Below are 25,940 nucleotides of genomic sequence, written 5' to 3'. Positions count from 1 at the left end.
TCTGCAGTCACCATCTGCAGTGATTTTGGAGCCCAAGAAACTAACTCATAATAAAAAGGATCTTGGGATGTATAATTGATTGCATCATGTAGTTATTAACTTAATTGAAAACAAATTAATTTGTGTGAGTATAGTAAAGAAAAGAGACAAATTGTACTAAGGACTCTAGGGTAGTGTCTGTTACATTGTAATGTAATTTTCTTACAGTAATAAATTTTCCTAAAAATGTAGCTTTTTTGAGGAATCACTAAATACTTCTAAGATAAGAAAATACAAAAAAGGAATGTTCACATCCATGTTTTGAAACACAAAAAGCTTATTACTTTTATAATTGCATTTTTAATGGTTTTTGTCTGAGTTTTATCCTGAACACAAATTTAAGAACCATTAAAAATGCAGTTATAATAAGCTTTTTTCAAAATTAGTGTGTATTCTTATGTTACAAATTATTTAGAACCTAAAATTGCTAAATTTAGAAAATAAATTTAATAACCTTACTCTTACAGTAGCTACTATGTATTTGTGTTGAACCATATAAAATTGCCAACATTCAAACATTTTCAAACTCAAAAAAAAAATGTCAATCTCTTGTGGCTCAGTCTAAGAGTTAAGGAATCATTTCCACCATTCTGTTGAAAAAACTTCCTGAAATGGTTAGAGTAAGTTTGTTGTAGCTTGCTAGAAATATTTTTCCAATTAAATTGTTTCTGAATAAGAGCGTCCCTACACATACTGCCCTTCGGTCCTTCTGGTTATTTTGGGCTTCTCTGGAGTAAGGCATATACTCTGCCAAAAAAAAAAAAAAAAAAAAAACCAGAGATATTTTCATCATTCTGCAAGATCAAATTAAGTTCATGTAATCTCCTTTTGTGTAAAATTGTGCCTCTATCTATGTATTCAGGAACATGTGCATGTGCCTATATGCACAACTTTAGTGTTCATATCCGAGAGTTCTCAGATTAAACATCCATGCCCTCCTCTTGCCAGTAAACATATAATTTATTGTTCTAGTTGTTTGTTGCTGTATATGTGGCTGAGTAGATAGACACATAGGTAAAGGTATATTTCCCCCTGTTTTTATTGGGGCGGGGTGTCAAGGTGGAAAAATACAACATTGGGAAATGATAAATCAGAACCAAAACTGGCATGGAGGTGAGGGCTCCAGAGGCAGCTCATGCACTGCTAAGAACATGGGCTCCATCCCCAGAGGGACCCTGGCTGAGTCAAGCCTGAGAACATTATTGACTGAAGGACACCAGGAAAGTCACTCACCTCTCAGTGTTTCAGATGTGTCACCTGAAAAATGGAAATGATGAGAATATTGAACATCATAACAGCCAATGTTTGTTGAGCATTTAATCTGGGCCAGACATTCTACTAATCACTTTATTTGGGTAAATTTACTTGCTACTGGAAACTATTATTTACATTATTTTACACAACAGGATGTCTCGGGGAGGTTAGTCTCACAGCAGCTAGTCCCTGGTAGATCTAGTCAGTAACTTACAGGGCTGTTGTGGTAATTAATGAAATAATGCACGTGGAAAGGGTTAGCCTAGAGCCAGTGTTGGGTATGTATAAGGGATAGACAAATTAGAATGCAAACTGCTCTAAAGCAATTTGAGATAAAGTTACAGAGTAATTAAAAACCACAAAATGACAGGGAACAAATCATACATACAAAGAGTGTTTTTAACGTTGATTATCTCAGAGTGAACTGAGTCCCCTGCTCAGGGTATTCTGTATTAAGAGACATATTTAACCAATTATACTTGTTTGATTTTTTTTAGCCATCCTTAGATTGAGTCCCATTATAGCCAAGAAGGTGAATCAGTAATAAAATACAGAATGAACTAAGCAAAAATAGTTGGAGAGCCTAACTCATTGACCAGGTGCATTTTAGAGTCATGTATAAGAAAATACCACTTCTGAACTTGGATTCCCGTTATGGATGATCTTAGGTTCAGCTCTCATGTCCCAAATGTCTCCAGCAATTAGTCAGAGCTGTTACCATGTGCTTCTTCCAAAAATGTTGTAATTGAACATCTGGAGTGATGGCTTCTATTAAGGAGGAGGTGAGTTTTACTTCCTTACACTCTAGTTTAGGAGGCTGAGATAGTGGAAGTGTTACCATGACCTATAATTGAATCAACAATTTGTGGGCTCAGGTGTGGAAGATGGAAAACATTTTAAAGAGCCAGGCTTTGTGGGAATTTTCACACTTCTCTCTGAGTTCTTTTTGCTTTGGACAGATAGACTGTGTCCTTCACAAATCCTTATCCCTAACCTTAGGGACTTTGCTAGTAGAACTGGAGGAGCTATGAAAAATAAAGAACAGTGGCTCTCAAGGTGTTTGACACATATGGAAAAAGGACAGAATTAAAATTCATTCTCAAATGCCAGGGTGTGGAGAGAACAAATCTCTAGGGGAATTCAGGAATAGTGATTAGTAAAGAGGTTTAAGGACTCAAAATTTGAAATCCATGCAGGCGGAGTGAAGAGGGAAAAAGCAGCTTTAGTATGCCAAAGAGTAAATATTCGTGGAGGATCAATTGTGTTAAAGACCAGATGCTTGGATCATTTTGTAAAAAAAGTATTGGCATTGTTTCTGACTTCAAAGAACACAGTGTGGTTTAGTTAGGAGATTCCCTCCCTCATCTAAATAACATTACAAGAGGTAGCAGTATTTAGGATGCGGCAGAGAACCGCGTTAAAGGGCACGAGAGGGTGAACTTGAACCACAATGGGGAGTAGTAGACGGTTCATGTGAACGCTTGGAGGATAGGTAGGATCAGGGTGTGCAATGAAGGAGGCGTGTGGGGAAAAAGAAAAGCAGAATGGAAAGTAAAAGATGTGTCTAAAGGAATGCAGGAAAGTTTAGTTCAAGCAGAAGTTTCAGGAAGATGCTTGGTTGAAGATAAATGGAGTGACTAGAATCCGAGAACATCTCAGCCAGAGATCCTCACTGTGCCTCAGTTCCTTCACTTTGGATGAAGATACAGGGGTAGAGAGGTGAAGTGGCTAGAATAGATGGGGGAAAGTCTTGTAGGGAGTTGGGACTAATACAAAAAGAATGGAATCTCTTTGAATACCTTTGTAGGAGAATCTATAAACTTGATTCAAGTGCAGTATAGAGGAGGCTGTTAAAGCTAAAACTAGAATTAACAGGCATGTGTGTATGTGTATTCATCCCTCTGAGTATTAAACAAGAAATACATATGAAAGCTTTACATTAGAAGTAAAATGAAATTTCCAACAGAGTGAAAAAGATAGAAGTTAGTGTCAGAGGAAGATCCCAGGACCTCCGTTTTTGGTATTTAGGTGGAAAAATAGGGATGGATATTACTTCTCAGTGATGGCTTAAATGTGAACTTTCAGGAGGAAGAGTGGATGATTACGTAAAGCTCTTACTTCTTCTGTGATTCTAGATCAAAGCCTTTGGTCAATACAAAGGAGATTGTACTTTGTTAATAACAAGCTGAAAAGCTGTTACTTTCTCATTTATTTGTGACTGTGAGTATATTCACAATAGACATGGGTTTGGTCCCTGGGTTGGAAAATCCCCTGGAGTAGGAAATGGGAACCCACTCCAGTGTTCTTTCCTGGGAAATCCTGTGGACAAAGGAGCCTCTCAGGCTGCAGTCCATGGGGTTACATAGAGGAGAACATGACTGAAGGAATATAGCATGAGTATATTTCCTTTTTCTTCACGCTGAGCTCTAAATTATGTGGAGAATAAAGACATATTTGTAATGCTAATTTCTTTCCAAATTTTAATTTAACAAGGAATTGATTATATAGTTTTTGTTTCAGAAATAGTTTATATTTAAAAATAATATGTAGAACAAAGCGAAACCAAATAGCATTGCTATCACTTGTCATTTTGCCACACAGAGATACCACTGTTAATATTTATATTTGTTTTAGATACTTTTCCCCAAATATATATCTGTGTTTCCAAAATGGAATCACATTGTGCATATTTTTTGCAGTATTCTTCATAAAATAATAATAATACAGTAATAATAGTATGTTGAGAATATCTGTTAATATTTTTACAATGTTATTTGATTCCTCTATCAGTTCAGTTCAGTCACTCTGTTGTGTCTGACTCTTTGAGACCCCATGGACTGCAGCTCACCAGGCATCCCTGTCCATCACCAACTCCCAGATTTACCCAAACTTGTGTCCGTTGAGTCAGTGATACCATCCAACCATCTCATCCTCTGTTGTCCCCTTCTCCTCCAACCTCCAATCTTTCTAAGCATCAGGGTCTTTTCCAATGAGTCAGTTCTTCGCATCAGGTGGCCAAAGTATTGGAGTTTCAGCTTCAACATCAGTCCTTCCAATGAACACCCAAGACTGATTTCCTTTAGGATGGACTGGTTGGATCTCTTTGCAGTCCAAGGGACTCTCAAGAGTCTTCTCCAACACTACAGTTCAAAAGCATCAGTTCTTCGGCACTCAGCCTTCTTTATAGTCCAACTCTCACATCCATACATGATTACTGGAAAAACCATAGCTTTGACTAGACAGACCTTTGTTGGCAAAGTAATGTCTCTGCTTTGTAATATGCTGTCTAGGTTGGTCATAACTTTTCTTCCAAGGAGCAAGTGTCTTTTAATTTCGTGACTACAGTCACCATCTGCAGTGATTTTGGAGCCCCCAAAAATAAAGTCTGTCACTGTTTCCAGTGTTTTCTCATCTATTTGCCATGAGGTGATGGGACCAGATGCCATGATCTTAGTTTTTTAAGTGTTGAGCTTTAAGCCAGCTTTTCCACTCTCTTCTTTCACTTTAATCAGGAGGCTCTTTAATTCCTCTTTGCTTTCTGCCATAAGGATGGTGTCATCCTCTTATCTGAGGTTATTGATATTTCTCCCGGCAATCTTGATTCCAGCTTGTGCTTCATCCAGCCTGGCATTTCACATAATATACTCTGAATATAAGTTAAATAAGCAGGGTGACATTATACAGCCTTGACATACTCCTTTCCCTATTTGGAACCAGTCTGTTGCTCCATGTCCCGGTGTAACTGTTGCCTCCTGACCTGCATACAGGTTTCTTAGGAGACAGGTAAGGTGGTCTGGTACTCCTCATCTCTTGAATAATTTTCCAGTTTGTTGTGATCCACAGAGTCAAAGGTTTTGGTGTAGTCAATAAAGCAGAAGTGGAGCTTTTTCTGGAACTCTTGCTTTTTCAATGACTCAACGGATGTTGGTAATGTGATCTCTGGTCTCTCTGCCTTTTTCTAAATCCAGCTTGAACATCTGGAAGTTCATCATTCGTGTCTTTTTGAAGCCTCTCTTGGAGAATTTTGAGCATTATTTTGCTAGCATGTGAGATGAGTGCAATTGTGTGGTAGTTTGAGCATTCTTTGGGATTGCCTTTCTTTGGGATTGGAATGAAAACTGACATTTTCCAGTCCGGTGGCCACTGCTGAGTTTTCCAAATTTGCTGGCGTATTGAGTGCAGCACTTTCACAGCATCATCTTTTAGGATTTGAAATAGTTCACTGGAATTCCATCACCTCCACCAGCTTTGTTCTTAGTGATGCTTCCTAAGACCCACTTGACTTCACATTCCAGGATGTCTGGCTCTGGGCGAGTGATCATACCATCATGATTATCTGGGTCGTGAAGATTTTTTTGTATAGTTCTTCTGTGTATTCTTGCCACCTCTTCTTAATTAATATCTTCTGCTTCTGTCGTGTCAATACCATTTCTGTCTATTTCTATATATTCCATTATATATTAATGCTCTATTTTATTTACTCAGTTTCATGCTGATGAACACTTAGGTCGTCTCTAACTTTTATTGCTAATAGAGTAGTACATATTTTGGGGCAGATAAATGTACATTGTCTTTCATTTATTCTTTCACATCTTTCAATACATAGACTTTTATTACTACTTTTCTAAGCCCTCTTTCAAGCATTGAGATACAGTGATGAACAAACTTAGGAACATTTTATATTTTCATGGAACTTACCTTCTAGTTGAGAGAAATGAAAAATTAAACAGTAACCAATAAATGATTATGATAGTTGAAAAATGTGATCAGTGCTATAAACATAATGAAAATAGGGACTGTGTTAAGGTTTGAAGGGGTTGGGAGTTAGATGGTCAAAGAAAGTCCCACTGAATAGATTTTACCTTTTAGTTGAGCTCTGAGACCCAAGGCGGGGAGAATCAATCATACTTGCGGATGTAATTGTTCTAGTTAGTCATTATTTAGAACAAGGTTTCTAAGGCTGAAGAGCTTGTGATATTTGTAAAAGAGAAGAAAAGCAAGCGTGGATGGTCTTAGTGAGTTGAGGTGAGGGGTGAGCAGAGATAATAGGAGGTGAGATCAAGGAAGTGTGCAGAGTCCAAGTCATATAGGACCTTTAAGGATCCTATAAGTCATAAGTTTGTGTTTTACTCTGAATGCATTGAAAAGCCTTTGATAGTTAATGAAGGTGGAAATGTGATCTACTTTTTGTTTCCATTGCTATGCAAGGGAAAGTATCAGAAGTGAGGAAACAATAACAGTGGCATCAAAATCACAAATAATGGTGTTTGAGGCTAGGTTAATGGCACTGGAAGCAGGACAGTAAGAGAGTTGTAATATTTGGAGATAAACTGTCAACATGTACTGCTTAATTATTTTCTACAAATATCCTTGGGATGCAAATATCAGAACAAAGGGTATGCACAGATGAGAGACCTCTGCACAAGTTTCCAAGTGTTCTCAAGGAAATCTGTGCCATTTAACAGGTAGTGGTAGTTTGTCCCATTTATTTACTGCGCACGTGACTGCACAGAATTGCATACACAGGCATAAGGAACCATCTCTGCTCTCAAGGGGATAACAGCCTATGATGCTGAGAAAGTACTTACCATGTAATTACTACGAATGTGCTCACTCCACTTACTGTGGTGTTTTTTAGGTGATAATTTCTACATCAGAAGTAATGTTTACTCCCACGAGGGAGTAAGAACAGAAGTATTTAATAAAGGAAATCATCTTCTATCCTAATCTTTGGAATTCAGTCTTCTTGTGTTACTTTTTTGAGTGGTGCTAAAGCCAAACAAAAACAAAGACTTTTCTAAACATTCCCAGAATTAAAAGACTATGCAGGGAATGATAGTGAAAGTTATAAATGTGCTGTTTTAACAAACTATCATGGAGTTTTATTCACAGGAAACTTGCATTATGTTTAAATTAAATTAAATTTGCATTCAATGTTTCTGTATCACAGCTTTTGCTTCTTTAGCCCTGTCTTACAAAGCCAGAAGCTCATATTCTTAGCTCAAACCTCAATTTTGATCTAGTTCAGTCATTCTTCTTGTTGTTCAGTTGCTCAGTTGTGTCCAACCCTTTGTGACCCCATGGACTGCAGCACGCCAAGCTCCCCTGTCCTTCACCATCTCCTGTAGTTTGCTCAAACTCATGTCCATCAATTCGGTGATGTCATCCAACCATCTCATCCTCTGTCACCCCCTTCTCCTCATGCCCTCAATTTTTCCCAGCATCAGGGTCTTTTCCAATGAGTAGGCCCTTCACATCAGTTGGCCAAAGTATTGGAGCTTCAGCTTCTGTATCAGTCCCTCCAGTGAATATTCAGAGTTGAGTTCCTTTAGGATTGACTAGCTAAGTTAGAGGAAAGTAACACATGATAGTATATTAGACTCAGTTGTTATTTCAGCAATGGGTGATTAAGATGAAGCTAAAAAATACTATGTTTGAAAATTATAAATCCTGAGCAGATAGAGATTTTTCTTAAGTTGTCTAATTTTGGAGACAACAGTGTTACATATAAGACCAAGAAGCAAGATTAATCTCCAAAGCTCAAGATTCTATCTAGCATAGCAGCAGCAATTTTCAAACCTTAGATGATGTAGTTACAATAGGTAAAGTGAATTAAACAAATCACACATTATTAGTGGTGAAAAGAAGCCTTAAACCCTGATCATTACAAAAGTAACTGTTGGGTCCTTATGTCCTCAGATGGCAGAACAAACACGTGTGAACCCAGTTCCCTGCAACACCGTCTTCTCCCCAAATACAAAAATAGGAAAACACACACACACACATACACACACACCCCCACACACACACAGATGGGGGAAAATGCCTTAATTACATTTACAATTGTTCCCATACATATAAACATACATTGCAAAAAAAAAAAGGAAAGCTACATAGATTGGGAATGGTGAGAGCTCCAGAGAAGAAAAAGAGTATTAAGAACCATAGACATTAATGAATGTAGAGAGAATGCTGAAGCAAGCCCAGTTGGGATTACATGCCACCCAAGTGCAACTTGCAGGCTTGAGACCAGGATAAGATGCTGCCATCCAGAGGGGAAGTCTGTACTGAAAATAGGAACCCTCTGTGGCCAGAATGATGCCACTAGTCTATGAAAGGAGTAGGTAGAAAGAATGAGTCTCAAGAAAGTATTTCTCATTATTTAATGATAAAACATCTTAAATGGCTTATGTTGTATTTACTACTTTTGGTTTGTCTTAATAGTTAAGCACAGTCAGCTGACTGAATATGTTGATTCAGGTTTAGGTGAAAGAAGAGAAGTAGAAATTTGAAAAATATGCAAAACCCCAAAACACAGTGATTATAGAAGTCAGCCTAATAACCTTATTGTTTTCATAGTTCTAAAGTACCTACCCCAAGATATCTATTAGTTATAAAGGAAAATAGTAATGTCCCAGTGGAAAAACCTGGTAGATACACTGTTAACCAACCATTTAAGATTAATACCCTCATCAGTAATAAGACATATTGACATCAGTTCTGTTCAGTTGCTCAGTCATGTCCAACTCTTTGCGACCCCATGGACTGCAGCACACCAGGCTTCCCTATCCATCACCAACTCCTGGAGTTTGCTCAGATTCATGTCTTTCGAGTCAGTGATGCCATCCAACCATCTCATCCTCTGTCGTCCCCTTCTCCTTTTGCCTTTAATCTTTCCCAGCATCAGGGTCTTTTCCAATGAGTCAGTTCTTCGCATCAGATGGTCAAAGTATTGGAGTTTCAGCTTCAACATCAGTGCTTCCAATGAATATTTAGGACTGATTTCCTTTAGGATTGACTGGTTGGGTCTCCTTGCAGTTGATACTCCCTGTAGTTGATATTGATATCATGTACCACTTATATGATGAGTGCAGTGTTCTTTGGTGATATTCTGGCCAAAACTATGTATAAGCTAAATCTAATCATGAGTACACTCAAACTGAAAGACATTCTATAAGATCTACTGACCAATATTCTGAAAGCATTATCATCATCAAAGACAAGGAAAGGTTGAGGAACTCTCACAGATTGAAGGATGCTAGGGAACAGAACAACTAAATGCATGGTGGGATCTTGGATTGAACCCTGGAATAGAAGAAGAACATTAGTGAGTAAATGGGTAATATTCTAATAAGGTCTGTTGTCTAGTAAGTAGTAGTATATTAATGTTAGCATCTTCGTTTGATATTGTTCTATGGCTATGAAAAATGTTAATCTTAGAGAAGGCTATGTGAAAAGTATACAGAAGCCTTCTGAACTAATTTTTGTTTTAACCAAAGTTAAATATAAAATAAATTTAAAAAAATAGCAAAATAATGAAATGTTTTATATGGGTAGATATCCATCTATCAATATCCTATAGTAGGAAGTAAATATATAGCAGAAAAATGCTTGTAGAGCAAGAATAGGCAATTCACAAAATAATAAAGTTAGAAAAGATAGTAAACACATACACAAATTAATTCATGCCATATATTTTATAGAACACTACACCAAATAAAAGGGTTTTGAATCTTGGTATTAGAAACGGATTACAAAAATATCAAGAAATAATTATAAAAGAATTTTAGATATTTAGGAGATTTTGAAAGGCAAATGCAGTTGAATACAAGTGTGGCAAAGCATGTCTTAGAATGGAATTATTTTATTCCTAGAGATGGACTTGAAAACTGCCTAGTTCAGTTGTCTCATTTTACACATGAACTGAATCTGTAACCACTTAGTGGAAGGCTGATGAGGTATCATGTCCCCTGGTTTGCATTAGGTGACTTATTTTGTAGCATGGTTTCTTGCCTCCAGATGTCGGAGCAGTTCTTTTTTACCCCAATCTCTAAGTTAATTAGCTTTAGTTTCTTCTTTCGAGTTGGAAACAGACTCCTTCACCTCAACCAGGGTTCCAACAGAGGGACATGAAAATACCTGAGTAAGAACCTGAGCGTGTCTTATCTTAGAGATCATGGCCTTGTTTGTTTGTTTTTACTCAAGCAGTTTTAAATTTTATTTTTAAAATTTACATACAGAAGATGCACTCATTTTGGTGTATCATTCTATGAGTTAACTAATGCCTAAAGTTGTGTAACCACCACCGCAGTTAAGATGCAGAACAATTCTACGACCCAAAATCATTCCTTCATTCTGTTCCTCTGTGGTCATGCTGTCCTCCATCTCGAATCCCAGATAAGCTCTCATCTATTCTTGGTCCCTAAGTTTTTCCAAAATATCATATAAATGGAATCATATATCATGTATTTTTTTGAATCTTGCCTCTTTGATTTAATTTTCTCTGAAAAGCAGTGATGATGTTGCATGTATCAGGAGCTGCTTTTGATACATGCCCAGGAGTGGGTTTGCTGCCTTGTATGTCAAATGTCTATTAATGTTAAAAGAAATTATCCAGTTGTTTTCCAGGTGGTTGACTGTATTCCCACCTGCTATTACAGTTTTAGTTGCTCTGAATCATCATCAGAAGTTAAAATGGTCAGTTGTGCTTTTGTGTTATTTTGAGAGCCTAGTTTAGCATAATTACTTAGACAGTTTTAAAGTTTGGAGACCACCTACCTTTGGGATGTGGGAATGTCACATTTACAAACTTCACATACGCGACAGTGAATTTGTGGGGCTCATACTCAGAAGCGAGATCTTAGACATCTATCTTGCTTACTTGTTTCCTTATTTATTTGTTTATTTAATTATTTATTTACATTTGCATGCTCCAGTTGATTCACATTATTTGCTGAAAATTTTATGCTTTCTCAAATCTACTACCATTTTTCCTTCATCAGAAAAATCTTTGAGTATATTTATGTGGGTTTATTTGTAGATTCTACTATTTTATTGATCTGTGTTTCTATCATTACTACACTGTCATACTGTCTTAATAAGTCTAGTAAGTCTGGAAATCAGAGTGTGAATCCTCCAATTTTATTCTTTTCCTTTGAAATTGTTTTGTTTATTCTCAATCCTTTGCTTGCCATATAAATTTTAGAATCAGCATATCTACAAAAATCCTACTCAGATATTAATTAAGATTAAATTTTACCTATAGAGCAATTTGAGAAGAATTGACATCTTAACAATGCTCATTTCTTCAAATCCAGGAACTTGGTATATCTCTCCATTTATTTATACTTTGGCTGTGTTTGTGTGAGCATGTATTACTTTAAGATGATAAAAGGAAGAAAAAACAAAAAAATAAGAAACTCACCATTATAATAGGTCTTCACATTTGATTCTTTGCCAGTCTGCCTACTAGATTTTACTTTGCACAGTCCTTGGTAGTGGCTTTTTAATTCTTTCCAGCATGGCTAGTTGTGATTAGTGGGAAAGAGAGCCTGTAGTAGGCATACTCTATTTTGTTCGGCGTTGAAAGTTCATTGGTTTTAGTTTTGATTATGATTATCTAAGTCCTTCTTGCATGGTGATGCCATGGACTGTAGAGTACCCAGAAGTGGTTTACTTTTTTTTTTTCATTTTGAATAAACCAACTCTGAGACAGCTTCCTGAAAGTAGACTTGCTGGATGGGTGTAAATAATATGTTTTCTACATAAAAGCTCAAAACATTCATCCTGGGGGCATGAGGACCTGGGAGAGAAAGGGTAGAACATAGAACCTTTCTTTCCTTCTATGTCCAATAGCATTTATTTTGATTCAGGAACTTCTTTTCTTGACAGTGTCTTGATGTGTCATTTAAAAATAAAAGAAATGAAAATTTATGTGACAGTTAGCAGAATCACTGGCGTCTATCTGGGAGCATTTCTTAGCAGGCACTGCCTTGCTGACAAATAACAGGAGTGAGCATATGACTCAGGATCTCACAATATCACCATTTATTTAGCCCCAAAGAAAATACAATTTCCTGCGTCCTAACAGATCTCAGCTGACTGATAAACCCCAGCACCTTCCAAACTGTGTTATCTCCCCTAAATCTTTAGAGGGCTTATGTAGCTTTATCTTCTAGTAGAGCTAATAATCAATTTTTCCATTTTATCTCTGAGAATTAGAAATCACTAATTGTGTTCTCTTGAGCACAGTATAAATTGTTTGTTTTATTTATGGCCAAGTTTTTAGGCCATTTGTTACACAGAAACATATAAAAATGGGTTTGATCCATTTTCTGTTCTCTAGTTATATAATTCATATCTTCAACTTTGCTTTTATTATAAATCAAGATGCTATGCTAGAGATCCTCAGACTAATTCTTTATTAAAAATTAGAGTGAGATAAAACAGTTCAAAGCATTGACTAAAGTAACACACTCAAGAAAATTTCACCTACAGTTATTTAATATACTTTTGTTGTTCAGTCACTAAGTCATGTACAACTCTTTGCAACCCCATGGACTGTAGCTTCTGTGTCCCTTGCTATCTCCCAGAGTTTGCCCAAATTCATGTCCATTGAGTTGGTGACATATCTTTTGTGTAGGGATGTTAGTCATTCAGTCTTGCCCAACTCCCTTTATGATATTAATATTCTTCTGTTAAAATATTAATTTGATTCTGTACTTCTCATTCAGAAGTCAGCTCCACACTGACTCCTAAATGAGATAAAAATTGGTATGTTTGTGAAACCAGGAAAAATATATAATTTTTTGCCAGAGTATTATACTTTTCCTATGAAACTGTTTAATGCTTTTATCAGGTAATAACTTGCAAGTCACATTTTAAAATTCCATAGCCATATTAACATGTAGAAATCTCAGCAAGGGTTGGAGAATCTCAGGGACTTCACAGAGACTAAAGTGTGTATTTTATCCACAAGAGTAATCAGGTATGTGCAGAAATCCAATAGACTTAATTTATTGAACATTCATTCATTCATTATTTGTGCCCTAGGACTGTGCTGGCTTTGAGGTTGCAGAGATGATTAATACTTGATTCTAGTTTTGTTTTTTTAAGCCCTCAAGTAGGGCATTGTGAACTGATTTTAAAATAGAATGGTAATTATCCTTTTCAAATGAATACTTAGCCCTTCATTTAGTCATTCAAATGAGGGTGAGAGAGCAATTACATTGTAGCCATGGGCCTGTAAGGGAGAAAACATGTCACAAGATGTATGTAAGTGCTTTACTCATAATATATAGCTTTCTGTAGTTCCCAGATTACATTTGAGTTACACATTTAATTGTCATAATAATCTTCTGATAGATCAAGGATGTATTAAAAGCCCCATTTATAGTTAAGGGAACTGAAGTAAAAAGAAGTTATGTAAATTTACGTCCTAGAAATTGGAAATACTGGAACCTGAGACTCTAAGACCAGTGCTCAATGTATAACAACCATTGTTTCTCCAAAGTAAGGAGACTTGTCTGATGATCCAGAATTTCTAAAATTCTAATGAAATACTAACTGAACTTATATTGTTTAGAGAGGTAGGAAGCTATATATGAGTCTCAATATAAATGACACCTCCTGTAGGAAGCTCACCTTGATTAGACAGATACAGATTCCCATATAAACTCTTATAATTACTACTATAATCAATTGACCATTTTTTGCAATTGTAGTTATTTCCCACCAAAAGCAATCCTGAGTACCCTCTTTGGGAAAGACAAATTACTTACTAAGTAATTATTCCTTACCATCTTTCTTCCTAAGTAAGTGAAAGTCACTCAGTCATGTCTGACTCTTTGCAACCCCATGGACTGTATAGAATTCTCCAGGCCAGAATACTGGAAAGGGTAGCCTTTTCTTTCTCCGGGGGATCTTCCCAACCCAGGGATCGAACCCAGGTCCCCCACATTGCAGGCAAATCCTTTACCAGCTGAGCCACAAGGGAAGCCCTCTTCCTGAGTAATATATAACAAATTTCAAAAGGGTATGCTGTCTTCACTTTTGTACTTAACTGTGGTGCCCAGCACATAGCATGGGCTGGGTTGGAATGGATTTAGTGAATTAATATTTGCTAATATGTGAATTTGACATGAGTTTGAGCAAGCTCCGCGAGTTGATGATGGACAGGGAAGCGTGGCATGCTGCAGTCCATGGAGTGGCAAAGTCAGACACGACTGAGCAACTGAACTGAACTGAATTTGTGACTAGTTTATGTTTATAGTATCTGGTTGGATAGATTTTCTTGTGAATACTCAACTGTTTGCTTATCTCCCAATTCCATTTAGGTACAAAATAACCATTTTTTTTTTATCTCCTCAATTTCACAGGATTATACCTTGACAATGTACTTTCAGCAAGCTTGGAGAGATAAGAGGCTGTCCTATAATGTAATACCTTTAAACTTGACTCTGGACAATAGAGTGGCTGACCAACTCTGGGTGCCTGATACCTACTTCCTGAACGATAAGAAGTCGTTTGTGCACGGAGTGACCGTCAAGAACCGTATGATCCGCCTGCATCCAGATGGGACAGTCCTTTATGGCCTCAGGTCTGTAGTGACCGTTTCAAAATCAAACTTTCCCTGAGCGCAATACTTACTGCTCTTTATTGGAGGGGAATATTGTGCTATTTTTCCTGAGTCCTCCTTTAATTCTGCTGATAAGCAGTTAAACCTCCTATTCAATAGACATCTGAGAGCTTAGGGGAGCATGTTTACAAAGGGACTTATCCCCAGCTAAGCCTAAGTTTTTTTCTGAATTATCTTCCAATATCAGCAGCTGATCCTAAAGCTTCTTTCTTTAAGAGGTAGGGATAAGCAATATTAAAATAGCTTACACATGGGGTTTCTTTAAAGTGGAGAAAAGTTCTGAATGCCCAATACTTGTTTGAATGTGGCAGATGCTCTGTTTCCTGATTTGTTCCCGAGCTCTGTGAGCTGAGTCTGGCCGTCCGAGGACAGGAGGGCTTTCTGTATCCTCTCACCTCCAAGGAGTAATCAGACTTGCAAATAAATAAAGCCATCATCTCATGTTTATTAATAGTGACGACACTATTAAATGTACCTTTATAGCAGAAAAGGATTGCGATGCTCAGCTCTCTTTGGAGGATGAGTTGTGAAATATGAGTTTCTTCTTTAAAAAGTTTATTTGGTTATTAGATGGTTCCCTGGAAAAATGATGAAGAAAAAAGATATCTGTCTTACTCTGAAAGCATCTCAGAATAAAGAATTTCTCTGCATTATTGGGGAAAAAATGATATTTTGTAATGTTCAGTGTGTCTGATAAATTCTGTTTTACATGAACACTTGATGACTTTATCGTAATGATGATGATAACAATATTGTTATTCATTTATTGAACACACTTGTTAAGGGTCAGACGTTAGTTAGTACACTCCCTGTGTTATTACAGTTATGATGACTTGCAACAACCTCGTAAGTTAAAACTGTTACAGTCTTTATTTCAAATGAAGGCTGGTATAGCTTGTCTAAGATCACAGAGAAGTAAACAGTGAAAATGGGAGCCCAGTCCTGTTCGAAGTTCAGAGCCAGAGCTCATAACGGTTAGCCTAGGATGCCCCTCACTCTGGCATTGTTCCTGTCTGTTACATCTCATTTTCATTATCTGCTGTATTCAGCGTCCTGATTGGTTCATTGTCTTAGATCCTTATAAGCCAGCTTCTTTGTTTATCCTATTTGTGGAGAGAATAGCATTTGTTTATCAAGAGGGAGGGAGTGAAGCAGAGAGAGCGTGTTTGTACTCCATCAGCCAATGAAAGTAAAGAGATGCCTTGGATACAGGCACTGCTCACATACAAGCCTTATGGAAAAAGGGAAACAGTGGAATAATAAACCAAGTTAACTGGCAGTGTCTGCAGACTCCACCAAAGTGGTGGCATTTGAACGGACTAATGGAAATAATTGTCGTAGCAGATATATTGTGGAACCATTACAAAACATAAGCATCACAAAGACCTTGATAAGATGGTGACCACATGGACAGTGGAGGTTGTAGTTCACATGTTTTAAGAGTTACACACAGAGAGAAGTCAGAATCCTGAAGAAGGCAGAGAGAGGCACAGAAATGTTACTAATTCAGCAGGGAGTAGCAAGTTTTGGCTAAGCTTCTGACCCAGTGCTAGATGCATTTGCCCAGCAGATCATCACAGCAATCATGTAGAAATAATCTTCCCTCTTTGTTTTTCCTGATGATACCCACATTTAGAACAGAGAACCAGTTGTGTTCTCTGTTATACCCAGCACCTACAGTGTAAATAAACTAAGTGAAGACTGTCAGTGAATTCTGAGTGCACATATTCAAAGTTGAATGGGTGGGAAAAATCAGCAATCAGAATGTCTGTACAGTTGAGAGGGAAAAGAGGGGGCCAGTATAGGTGATAAATATGGCTTCTTTAAGGCATTAAGCCAATAATCAGACAAAAAGCTGGTGGCTGTTCATTCTTATCAAGACCAACTGGACACCATTGCTGTAAATCATCACTATAAATCAACAGCACATGCAAGTTCCTGAACACATCTGATGTGCATAAAATTAACGTTTCTACTTGAAAAAGCCTCATGGATTGTGATTGTTCTGTCAGTTGTATAGTTAGTTCTGAATATGAAATTGGTAAGAAGTTTTTCAGGAAATTTGTATATATCTCTTTTCTCTGTTCTATTACAGTTTATTTCATGGCTGAAATTTAATGCAGGCTGGATATCACTTTTTAACAGCAGAAGTTTTATTTTTTCAATAAATAAGTAAAAGGAAGTCAATTAAAATCACTACTGCTGGGTTGATTCAGATCTGCTTAATCCCTCCTGCTACTTACCTACCCCCTAACCTCAGTCATTCTCTGTTGCTTACAGTTTGCTAAAAAATTTAACTTGTGTCTATGTTCAGTAGGGGCTGACTTCCAACAGCCTTTAGACTAGTAATAGTATTAATTTAGTAGTTAGTACTCATTAAAGGAGTTAATCTGTACTTGGCCCTGTGCCAGAACATTCCTTATATAATCTCATTTAATATTAACTTTAATTCCTACAAAGTGGGCACTGTTGGTTGGTTGGTTGGTTGGTTTTTCCTTCTTACATGAATAAACTCTGGAACTTACATACCAAGTTACACAGCTCCTGCCCAGGAAAGCATAATTGTTTGAATACAATGATGTTGCTCTTCATTATCATTCTGTCCTACTCCTTAGGAACTTGCAAGTAGAAGTAAAGAATAGTAGAAGAGCATGCAAAGGGGGGAAAAAGGAAGGTAAAGAATAGTGAGATGGAAATAGCTTGCATTGATCCACAGATACAGACTTTGTTCTGATTGACAGAATAAGCCCCTAAAGAACTATAGTCCTGAGTCATCTGTGGAAGGTTCACTTTTAGGTTCTGAGCTTCACACCAATCCCAGTTTACTAAGGGATGCTCTTTGGTATGTGGAATATCGGGGCACAGAAAAGATCATTGCAAAGAAATCGATAAAGGCAAGATTCATCAGTTGGAATAAGGAGAACTGAAAAGCAACCATGAAGACCTGGATGTAAAAACCTGGTACAAGGAAGGCTTTAAATATCAAGGCAGTGATGAAGAAACTGGGTAGAACAAACCCTCTGGGCTAAATGTCATGCATGTTCAACGCAAAATCCTTTAAGGATTTAAGTGTTTCTTCTATTGAGATGTACAAAGATTGGCGGGGGTGAGGGGGCTCGAGGGGAAGTCATTGAAGTCATTCAGAGGATCTGAGTATGCCTCTTGTAAAGATTCCTTAGTGAAATTTTTAAGTGTTAAATCATATTGAAGATAATGTAGTATGAAGAATATTAATGTTAGTTTAATTTCATGGCGGGTATACAGGTGTTTGGACTTCCCTGGTGTTCCAGTTGGTAAAGAATCCACCTGCATGAAGAGTATTAATGTTTGTTTAATTTCATGGTGGGTATACAGGTGTTTTGGCTTCCCTGGTGGTTCAGCTGGTAAAGAATCCACCTGCAATGCAGGAGACTAGAGTTCAATCCCTGGGTTGGGAAGATCCCCTGAAGAAGGGAAAGGCTACCCAGTCTAGTATTCTGGTCTGGAGAATTCCATGGACTGTATTGTCCATGGGGTCACAGAAAGTCAGACATGACTGAGCAACTTTCACTTTCATTTTCATACAGGTGTTTGTCATGCTGTTCTTTAAACTTGTCTGCACGTTTGAAATTTTTCATGATAAAATTTGGAAAAGAAAAATGGCCTTGACATCTCTGTTCTCTTATCTAGGAAATAGCAGCACTCAAGACTTAGAAGTCTGCAGCCAGAGAATAGTTTTCCTCATCTCTTAGAGGTAGAAAATTACCTATATGTGACATGTACTTTTAGTAGCTGTGTGTGAAAACAAGGTCATCTCACCTTAGAGGATATGTACTCAGTGGGTCCTTGATTCGAGACAATCAGGCTGTGATCTTCCCGACCCAGGGATCAAACCCAGGTCTTCTGCGGTGCAGGCAGATTCTTTACTGTCTGAGTCCCCGGGGAAGCCCTCGTTGTTGTTGTTATTGTTGTTGTAGGTTGGGCATTAACATTTTTTTTATTCTGATTGGATTTTTGTTTCCCCATTGCCAAAAGAATGGGTGAGCAGCTTGCTCTGTCATTCCATTACTCTTCAGTTTGATTATCATTTTAGGAGCACAGAGTTCTGATGCAGTGCAGAGACACAATTGCTCCATGCAACCGATTTCCTTAACAAAGTATTATGGCAATGGAACTTGTGTTTTAGCTTGGGCTTTTGTCTCTGACCTCTTATTTAGCCTTAAGCATCTTCTTCAGATTTTAATTTCTTCATAAATAGAAAGGTGGGGGCTAAATAATGTCATTTTAATAACCCAGTTATCTTCTGAATCAAATGAGATTAATAAATGTAAAATAAATTGATATTCTGACATCAGGCTAGAAAGTGAAATTAAATATTTGGAGTAGCATAATAATTTGTGGATAATAAGTATGCTGTGTTACTTAATATTTGATAAAGAAATGAATGCTGGGAATATTTGATAAACTGAAGGCTGGAACAGAGAAAGCTTTAGCTATCAAGGCAGTAGTTTTATATTGTAGAATTTTACCCCAAGTATCTTTCCATGATTCTTTGAAGACACATCTTTGTCTTGAACAAAAAGAACAAGAGGAGCAGAAATGAGGAAGTCAGTTGAAGAGAATGGGAACGGTCTAGGTCAGACATGTCAAATATGAAAAAGGGAACTACTAAAATACTAAGAGGATTGTCAAACTGTTTTGAGGTCACAAAACAACAGTGGAGCCAGTTATCTCCAGCTTTGGCAGCCTGAGATGAAGCAAAAGGAGACTAAGTGCCTGGCTTGAGACCCAAGTGGCCTTGACAGCCTTTAAAAAGTGTCCTGTAGCCACAGACCCAAATGTCTCATTTGTGGCATGCACTCTGATTTTCATGTAATCAAGCATTGTATATTTTCTCTTAAATCAGGCCTTTCTTTTAATTCTCATCATGTTTTATCAAGCATCTGTTTTTTAAACCTTATTGAAAGATCTATAGGAATAATTAAGAAAAGTGATGAGTAATGTTATTTTTCAAGTCTAAGTTTATAGTTTATGTCTAAAGAGTAACAATATCCTTAAATAAAGATTCATACTTCACTCTTGGCTAGTTGATAACTTAGTTACGCTAGTGTGATCATAAAATAAAATACCTCCTTTCTTTTATGATACTATTTATATATTTCTTTAAGAGATATGGCTGGAGGTAAGAAGAAGATTTTCTTGGGATTAGCCCAGCTATAGAAGTGGTGACAACAGACTTCTCACTGTCTAGGCAGAAGAATTCCTAGCAATTTATAAAGCAAATATTTCAAATAGATTAATAATGTTTAATACCAAGATAAAATTGGCCCAATCAAATTATTTTCAGAACACTTCAAGGAAAAATGGCATAGAAAATACAGAATTTCTGCTGATGAATCCAACTAAAGCAAGTGAAAATCAGATTAATCTGGTGTTGACATTACTTCATAAAGAATGTTATATAGGTATAATTTAGACTGTTACTAGGTTGATGTAAAAGTAATTAAGATTCTGGACTCTTAATTTTAAGTCATTATAACTAGGCTTAAATACATCTTTATTAATCAAAATAGGAGCCATTACAGTCAACACTTTTTGCCAATGAGAAATAAGTTTGTTTTTTCCTGTAACATAAAAATCTATGTTTCAGGATTTGTTGAACTCTTGGAAAGCATTTTCTGCCTCCTGTTGGATATAGAAGTATTTTCCCTGCAAAATGTTGTTGAGATGCCTGAAAAAGTGGTAGTCAGTTAGCTAGAAGTCAGGCGAATATGGCAGATGAGGCAAAACTTTGTAACCCAGTTTGTTCAACTTTTGAACGACGTGCGGTCAAGCATTGTCATGGAAAGGAATAAGGCCCTTTCTCTTGACCAATACTGGCTGCAGGTGTTGCACCTTTTGCTGCATCTCATTGATGTGCTGAGCATATTTCTCAGATATAATGGTTTCACAGGAATTCAGAAAGTTATAGTGGAACAGACGGGCAGCAGACCACCAGTGTCCGTGATCCTTTTTTGGTGCTATTTTGGCTTTAGGAAATGCCTTGGAGCTTCTCCTTGGTCCAACCACTGGGCTGGTCATTGCTGGTTGTCATATAAAACCCACTTTTCATTGCATATCACAATTAGGTCGAGAAGTGGCTCACTGTTGTTGCATAAAATAAGAGAAGATGACACTTCAAAACAACATTTTTTTTGACTTGAGATCAGCTCACGAGGTACCCTCATATCGAGCATTTTCACCTTTCCAGTTTGCTTCAAATGTCTAATGGCTCTAGAATGATTAATGTTGAGTTCTTGGGCAACTTCTTGTGTAGTTGTAAGAGAATCAGCATTGAAGATACTCTCAGTTGGTCATTGTCAGCTTCTGATGGCCAGTCACTGCACTCCTCATCTTCAATGTTCTAGTCTCCTTTGCAAAGTTCTTGAACTGCACTGTATGTTCACTAGCAGTTCCTGGGCCAAATGCTGGTTGATACTGAGAGTTGTCTCCATTGCCTTATGACCCATTTTGAACCTGGGTAAGAAAATAGCTCACATTTGCTTGCCATCTGGCATCATTTCCATAGTCTAAAATACTTGTAAACAGCAAATAATAACTTACTACCAAAACACATAAAGCATGAAATGCACATCAAAATGATGTATAACAGAACCACATTTATTTAATAATGTATTCCAGTATGAAATGGCAAAGTTTAACAATGCAAAATTGAAATTACTTTTGCACCAACTTAATATTTATTTAAAACAGGAGTCATTTACTAGATTTCAGGAATCTAATGAATAATTACTCTCATCAGATAATCAGGAGATCTGCATTCTAATCTTACGTTTCAGTTCAGTTGCTCAGTCATGTCCAACTCTTTGCCACCCCTATAGACTTCAGCATGCCAGGCTTATTTAGTGGTTCTTATAATTATTCCTTTAAATTATTTCTAAATTTTATTTTAACTCCCCAAATCTTAATATATGTGACCTTGTAATCTGTAACATGTGTACTTTAAGACTCCCATGTTATTTTATATAAAGCAGTATAAAGTGATACTGAGGTACTTTAGCAATCATAGTTACCATCTTGAAAAAAAATTTCCTGATTCATTAAGAAAACAAAAACAAAATCATTGCATTCAGGTATACAAGAAAACCTGAATTATCTGCTAATGGCATTTTTTGGTGAATGTAAAAATGTATATATTTATTAAAATTTAAAATCTGAATCCCAATTGGACTGCATGTTATTTATGCTAAGTCATTAACATTATATCTTAAGCATTTTTAGCACATTGTTAAAACCATTCCACAAAAACAAAACAAAACCCATTTCCTGTTATATGATGTTACATAATTGTTGTTAAACAAATTTTGAACCCTTAATTCTACCTCCCAGAGTTAATTGTACCTGTACCTTGCTTCATACTCTTCCAGATACTTTGCTTGTAAAAAGCATATAGGTAGTTTATCATAAAACAGATTCATATTATACATACGATTTTGTGATCTTATTTTTTTCTTTAACAATGAATAATTCTTCTATAGCAATGCTTATCATGCAATAAAGCTCTGCTGACTATCATTATTTAACCATTATAAGACATATTTGGGATATATTTCTTTATCCAGTATAGGATATGGTTTGTGGTTTTGACATAAGGTGACATATGTGGTTATTGCTATAAAATGAAGGACTACTATTTCAAATTTACTCACTATTTTAATGACATCAAAGCTTTTTCCAACACAATTTATAATCTCGAACTTGTGCTGTTGTATCTTGTGGTGTCATTGTTTAAATAAATGGCTCAGGAGATGTACTGATACAGATTAGGACAGTTCTTATGGAAGGACTGACTTTCTTACTCTTCTGACCCATCTAAAAATAGCTGTTTGTCTTTTGGAATGAGGGAGGAGCCCTTGACTTCATATGTCTATACACCTCCCATATGTAACATTAGGTCAGAAACATGTCACTTCTGATTAAAGGTTCACATTCTTAAAGAAAGATTCAGCAGGAAGCAGAAGGTAATTCAGCCACCTCCTGCTATGTATGTTCTGTCATTGGGAAAATGGCAAAGGATAATGTTAGCCTGTAATGGATTTAGACAGGCAAGGTTTATTAATTTTATCTTCTCCCTCTACTTCTAAAGCTTTACCACAAGATATTGGGCAAGTGAATAACTCAATAGCCATCTCATGCTGAAATATAGTCTATTAAACATTAATATATCAATTTTTTACTTGATTTCCTAATTGGTTTAATTCATTTTCATAGATATACTGAGTGAATGCATTTTGTCAAGAAGAATAACAGATTTTTAGTGAGAATATTGGTTCTTTTGGCCAGGATGTGAGACCCTGTACTCTAGATTTATCAGTCTTCTAAGTAGGAAAAAAAATTGCCTTAATCTACCTCTACCTCTGTGGGAAGAAAAGCATACATCTCCCCTAAGAGCCGAATTTAATTTTTTTTTTTTTTTTTGGCCACGCATATAGCATGTTGGGCTTCCCAGTTGGCTCAGTGGTAAAGAATCTGCCTGCCAGTACAGGAAACACAAGAGATACAGATTCGATCCCTAGGTCAAGAAGATGGAAACCCACTGGGCAACCCAACCTAGGAAATGGTAACCCACTCCAATATTCTTGCCTGGAAAATTCCACAGACAGAGGAGCCTGGTGGGCTGCAGTTCATGGGGTTGTGGGGAGTTGGACATGACTGAGCACAGCAGCAAGTTGTTGTTGTTGATGTGCTAAGTTGTATCCGACTCTTTGAGACCCCATGAACACCAGGCTTCCCTGTCCATCACCAGCTACCGGATCTTGCTCAAACTCAGGTCCATTGAGTCAGTGATGCCATTCAACCATCTTATCCTCTGTTGCCCCGTTCTTCTTGTCCTCAGTCTTTCCCAGCATTAGGGTCTTTTCCAGTAAGTCAGCTCTTTGCATCAGGTGGCCAAAGTATTGGAGCTTCAGCTTCAACATCAGTTTTTCCAATGATTATTCACTGTTGGTTTCCTTTAGTGTTGACTGGTATGATCTCCTTGCTGTCTGTGATACTCTCAAGGGTCTTTTCCAGCACCACAGTTCAAAAATGTCAATTATTTGGTGCTTTACCTTCTTTATTGTCCCGCTCTCACATCTGTTCATGACTACTGGAAAAATCACAGTTTTGACTAGATGGATCTTTGTCAACAAAGTGATGCCTCAGCTTTTTAATACACTGTCTAGTTTTGTCATAGCTTTTCTTCCAAGGAGCAAGTGTCTTTTAATTCCATGGTTGCAGTCACCATCTGCAGGGATTTTGGAGCATGTGGGATGTGGGAACTTAGTTTTCCTGACCAGGGAATGAACTTGTGCTCCTTTCCTTCGATGCACACAGTCTTAACCACTGGACCACTAGGGAAGTCCCTGTAGTGAATTTTTAAAAGAAATTTCTTGACCATAATTTTCCCTATAAATAAAATTATTTATATTAAAAGTGAGTTTTTCTAGAAGTAATTTCTCTCATCTTCAAGTTCACCTTCTAAGAAGAGAGAGGCTCAGAGAGGGAGGTGATGGGGCCGAATGTCACACAGACAACTGATGGCAAAGCACGAAGCTGATCTCAATTCCCTGACTCCTAATCCAGCACTTATTGTTGTTCCTGCTGTTGCTGGAGTCATTTAGTGATTTGCAGTCCTCTTAGTCTGACTGATGTCAGCAAATATTAATAAATAAAACCCAAACCAAAAATAACAGAATCAGAATTACACCATTCTTTAGACCTTAGAAATACATACTTGAAGCAGTGTGTATTTAGCAGTCCTGGGAAATAATCCAGGACTTTTTTTTGCTGCTGTATTTTTGCTGATTTTTAGATAACATTTAAAGAGGAAAAGAAAATCTGCCCAACATTTTCTCAAATATTACTGACTCATCACATTCCTGTAATCAGCAAGTCTCATTTGCTACCAGTTAGATGAGTCCACTGACTTCCTACTTTTGCATTCCAGTCCTCTATAATGAAAAGGACATCTTTTTTGGGTGTTCGTTCTAGAAGGTCTTATAGGTCTTCATAGAACCGTTCAACTTCAGCTTCTTCAGCATTACCGGTCGGGGCATAGACTTGGGTTACTGTGATATTGAATAGTTTTCCTTGGAAGCAAACAGAGATCTATCTGTGATTTTTGAGATTGCATCCAAGTACTGCATTTTGAATTCTTTTATTTACTGTGATGGCTCCTTCATTCTTTCTAAGGGATTCTTGCCCACAGTAATTAGATATAATGGTCATCTGAGTTAAATTCACCCATTCCAGTTCATTCCATTAGTTTGCTGATTCCTAAAATATCAGTGTTCACTCCTCCCATCTCCTACTTGACCACTTCCAATTTGCCTTGATTCATGGAACTAACATTCCAGGTTCCTATGCAATATTTCTCTTTATAGCATCAGACCTTGCTTCTACCACCTGTCTCATCCACAACTGGGTGGTGTTTTTACTTTGGCTCCGTCTCTTCATTTTTTCTGGAGTTATATCTCCACTAATCTCCAGTAGCATATTGGTCACCTACCGACCTGGGGAGTTTCCTATATTTTTGCCTTTTCATACTGTTCATGGGGTTCTCAAGGCAAGAATACTGAAGTGGTTTGCCATTCCCTTTCTTCTCCAGTGGACCACATTTTATCAGAACTCACCACCATGACCCGTCTGTCTTGGGTAGCCCTGCACAGCATGCCTCATAATTTCATTGAATTAGACAAGACTGTGGTCCATGTGATCAGATTGGTTAGTTTTCTGTGATTATGGTTTTCAGTCTGCCTGCCCTCTGATGGAGAAGGATAAGAGGCTTATGGAAGCTTCCTGATGGGAGAGACTGACTGGGGGGAAAACTGGGTCTTGTTCTGATAGGCGGGGCCATATACTCCGGGAGTTGGTGATGGACAGGGAGGCCTGGTGTGCTGTGATTCATGATGTCACAAAGAGTCAGACACAACTGAGTGACTGAACTGAACTGATGCATATATATATATATATATAATGAAATCAGGGTAATACAAAAGACACAACAAATATGATTAAAGAAAACTTTATCTTTAGTTGTGAGAACAGTCAGCATTGGTTTAAGTTTACTTTAATGGGGTCATTTCTACTTTCTTCATTTTTCACATAAAGCAATAGAAAGGCTGGAGAAGGGATAGTCTCCCCACCCCAGTATTCTCGGCTTCACTGGTGGCTCAGCTGGTAAAGATCCTGCCTGCACTGTGGGAGACCT

The 25,940-nt window shown here is 37.2% G+C and overlaps 1 protein-coding gene across 4 annotated transcripts in view; it reads left to right on the top strand.

The window, feature by feature from the left end:
• Positions 1 to 25,940, top strand: part of GABRB2 (gamma-aminobutyric acid type A receptor subunit beta2) — a 267,825-nt gene that overhangs the window by 86,788 nt on the left and 155,097 nt on the right. For all 4 annotated transcript variants that reach the window (XM_070465737.1, XM_070465736.1, XM_020903345.2 and 1 more), the window contains exon 5: positions 14,451 to 14,671. In XM_070465737.1, the coding sequence (XP_070321838.1) occupies positions 14,451 to 14,671 (221 nt within the window). The remainder of the gene's footprint in view (positions 1 to 14,450; positions 14,672 to 25,940) is intronic.

Source organism: Odocoileus virginianus, chromosome 3 (assembly GCF_023699985.2).
Source record: "Odocoileus virginianus isolate 20LAN1187 ecotype Illinois chromosome 3, Ovbor_1.2, whole genome shotgun sequence".
Lineage (NCBI taxonomy): Eukaryota > Metazoa > Chordata > Mammalia > Artiodactyla > Cervidae > Odocoileus > Odocoileus virginianus.
Note: the sequence above shows the minus strand (reverse complement) of the source record. Positions and strands in the feature narration are given on the sequence as shown.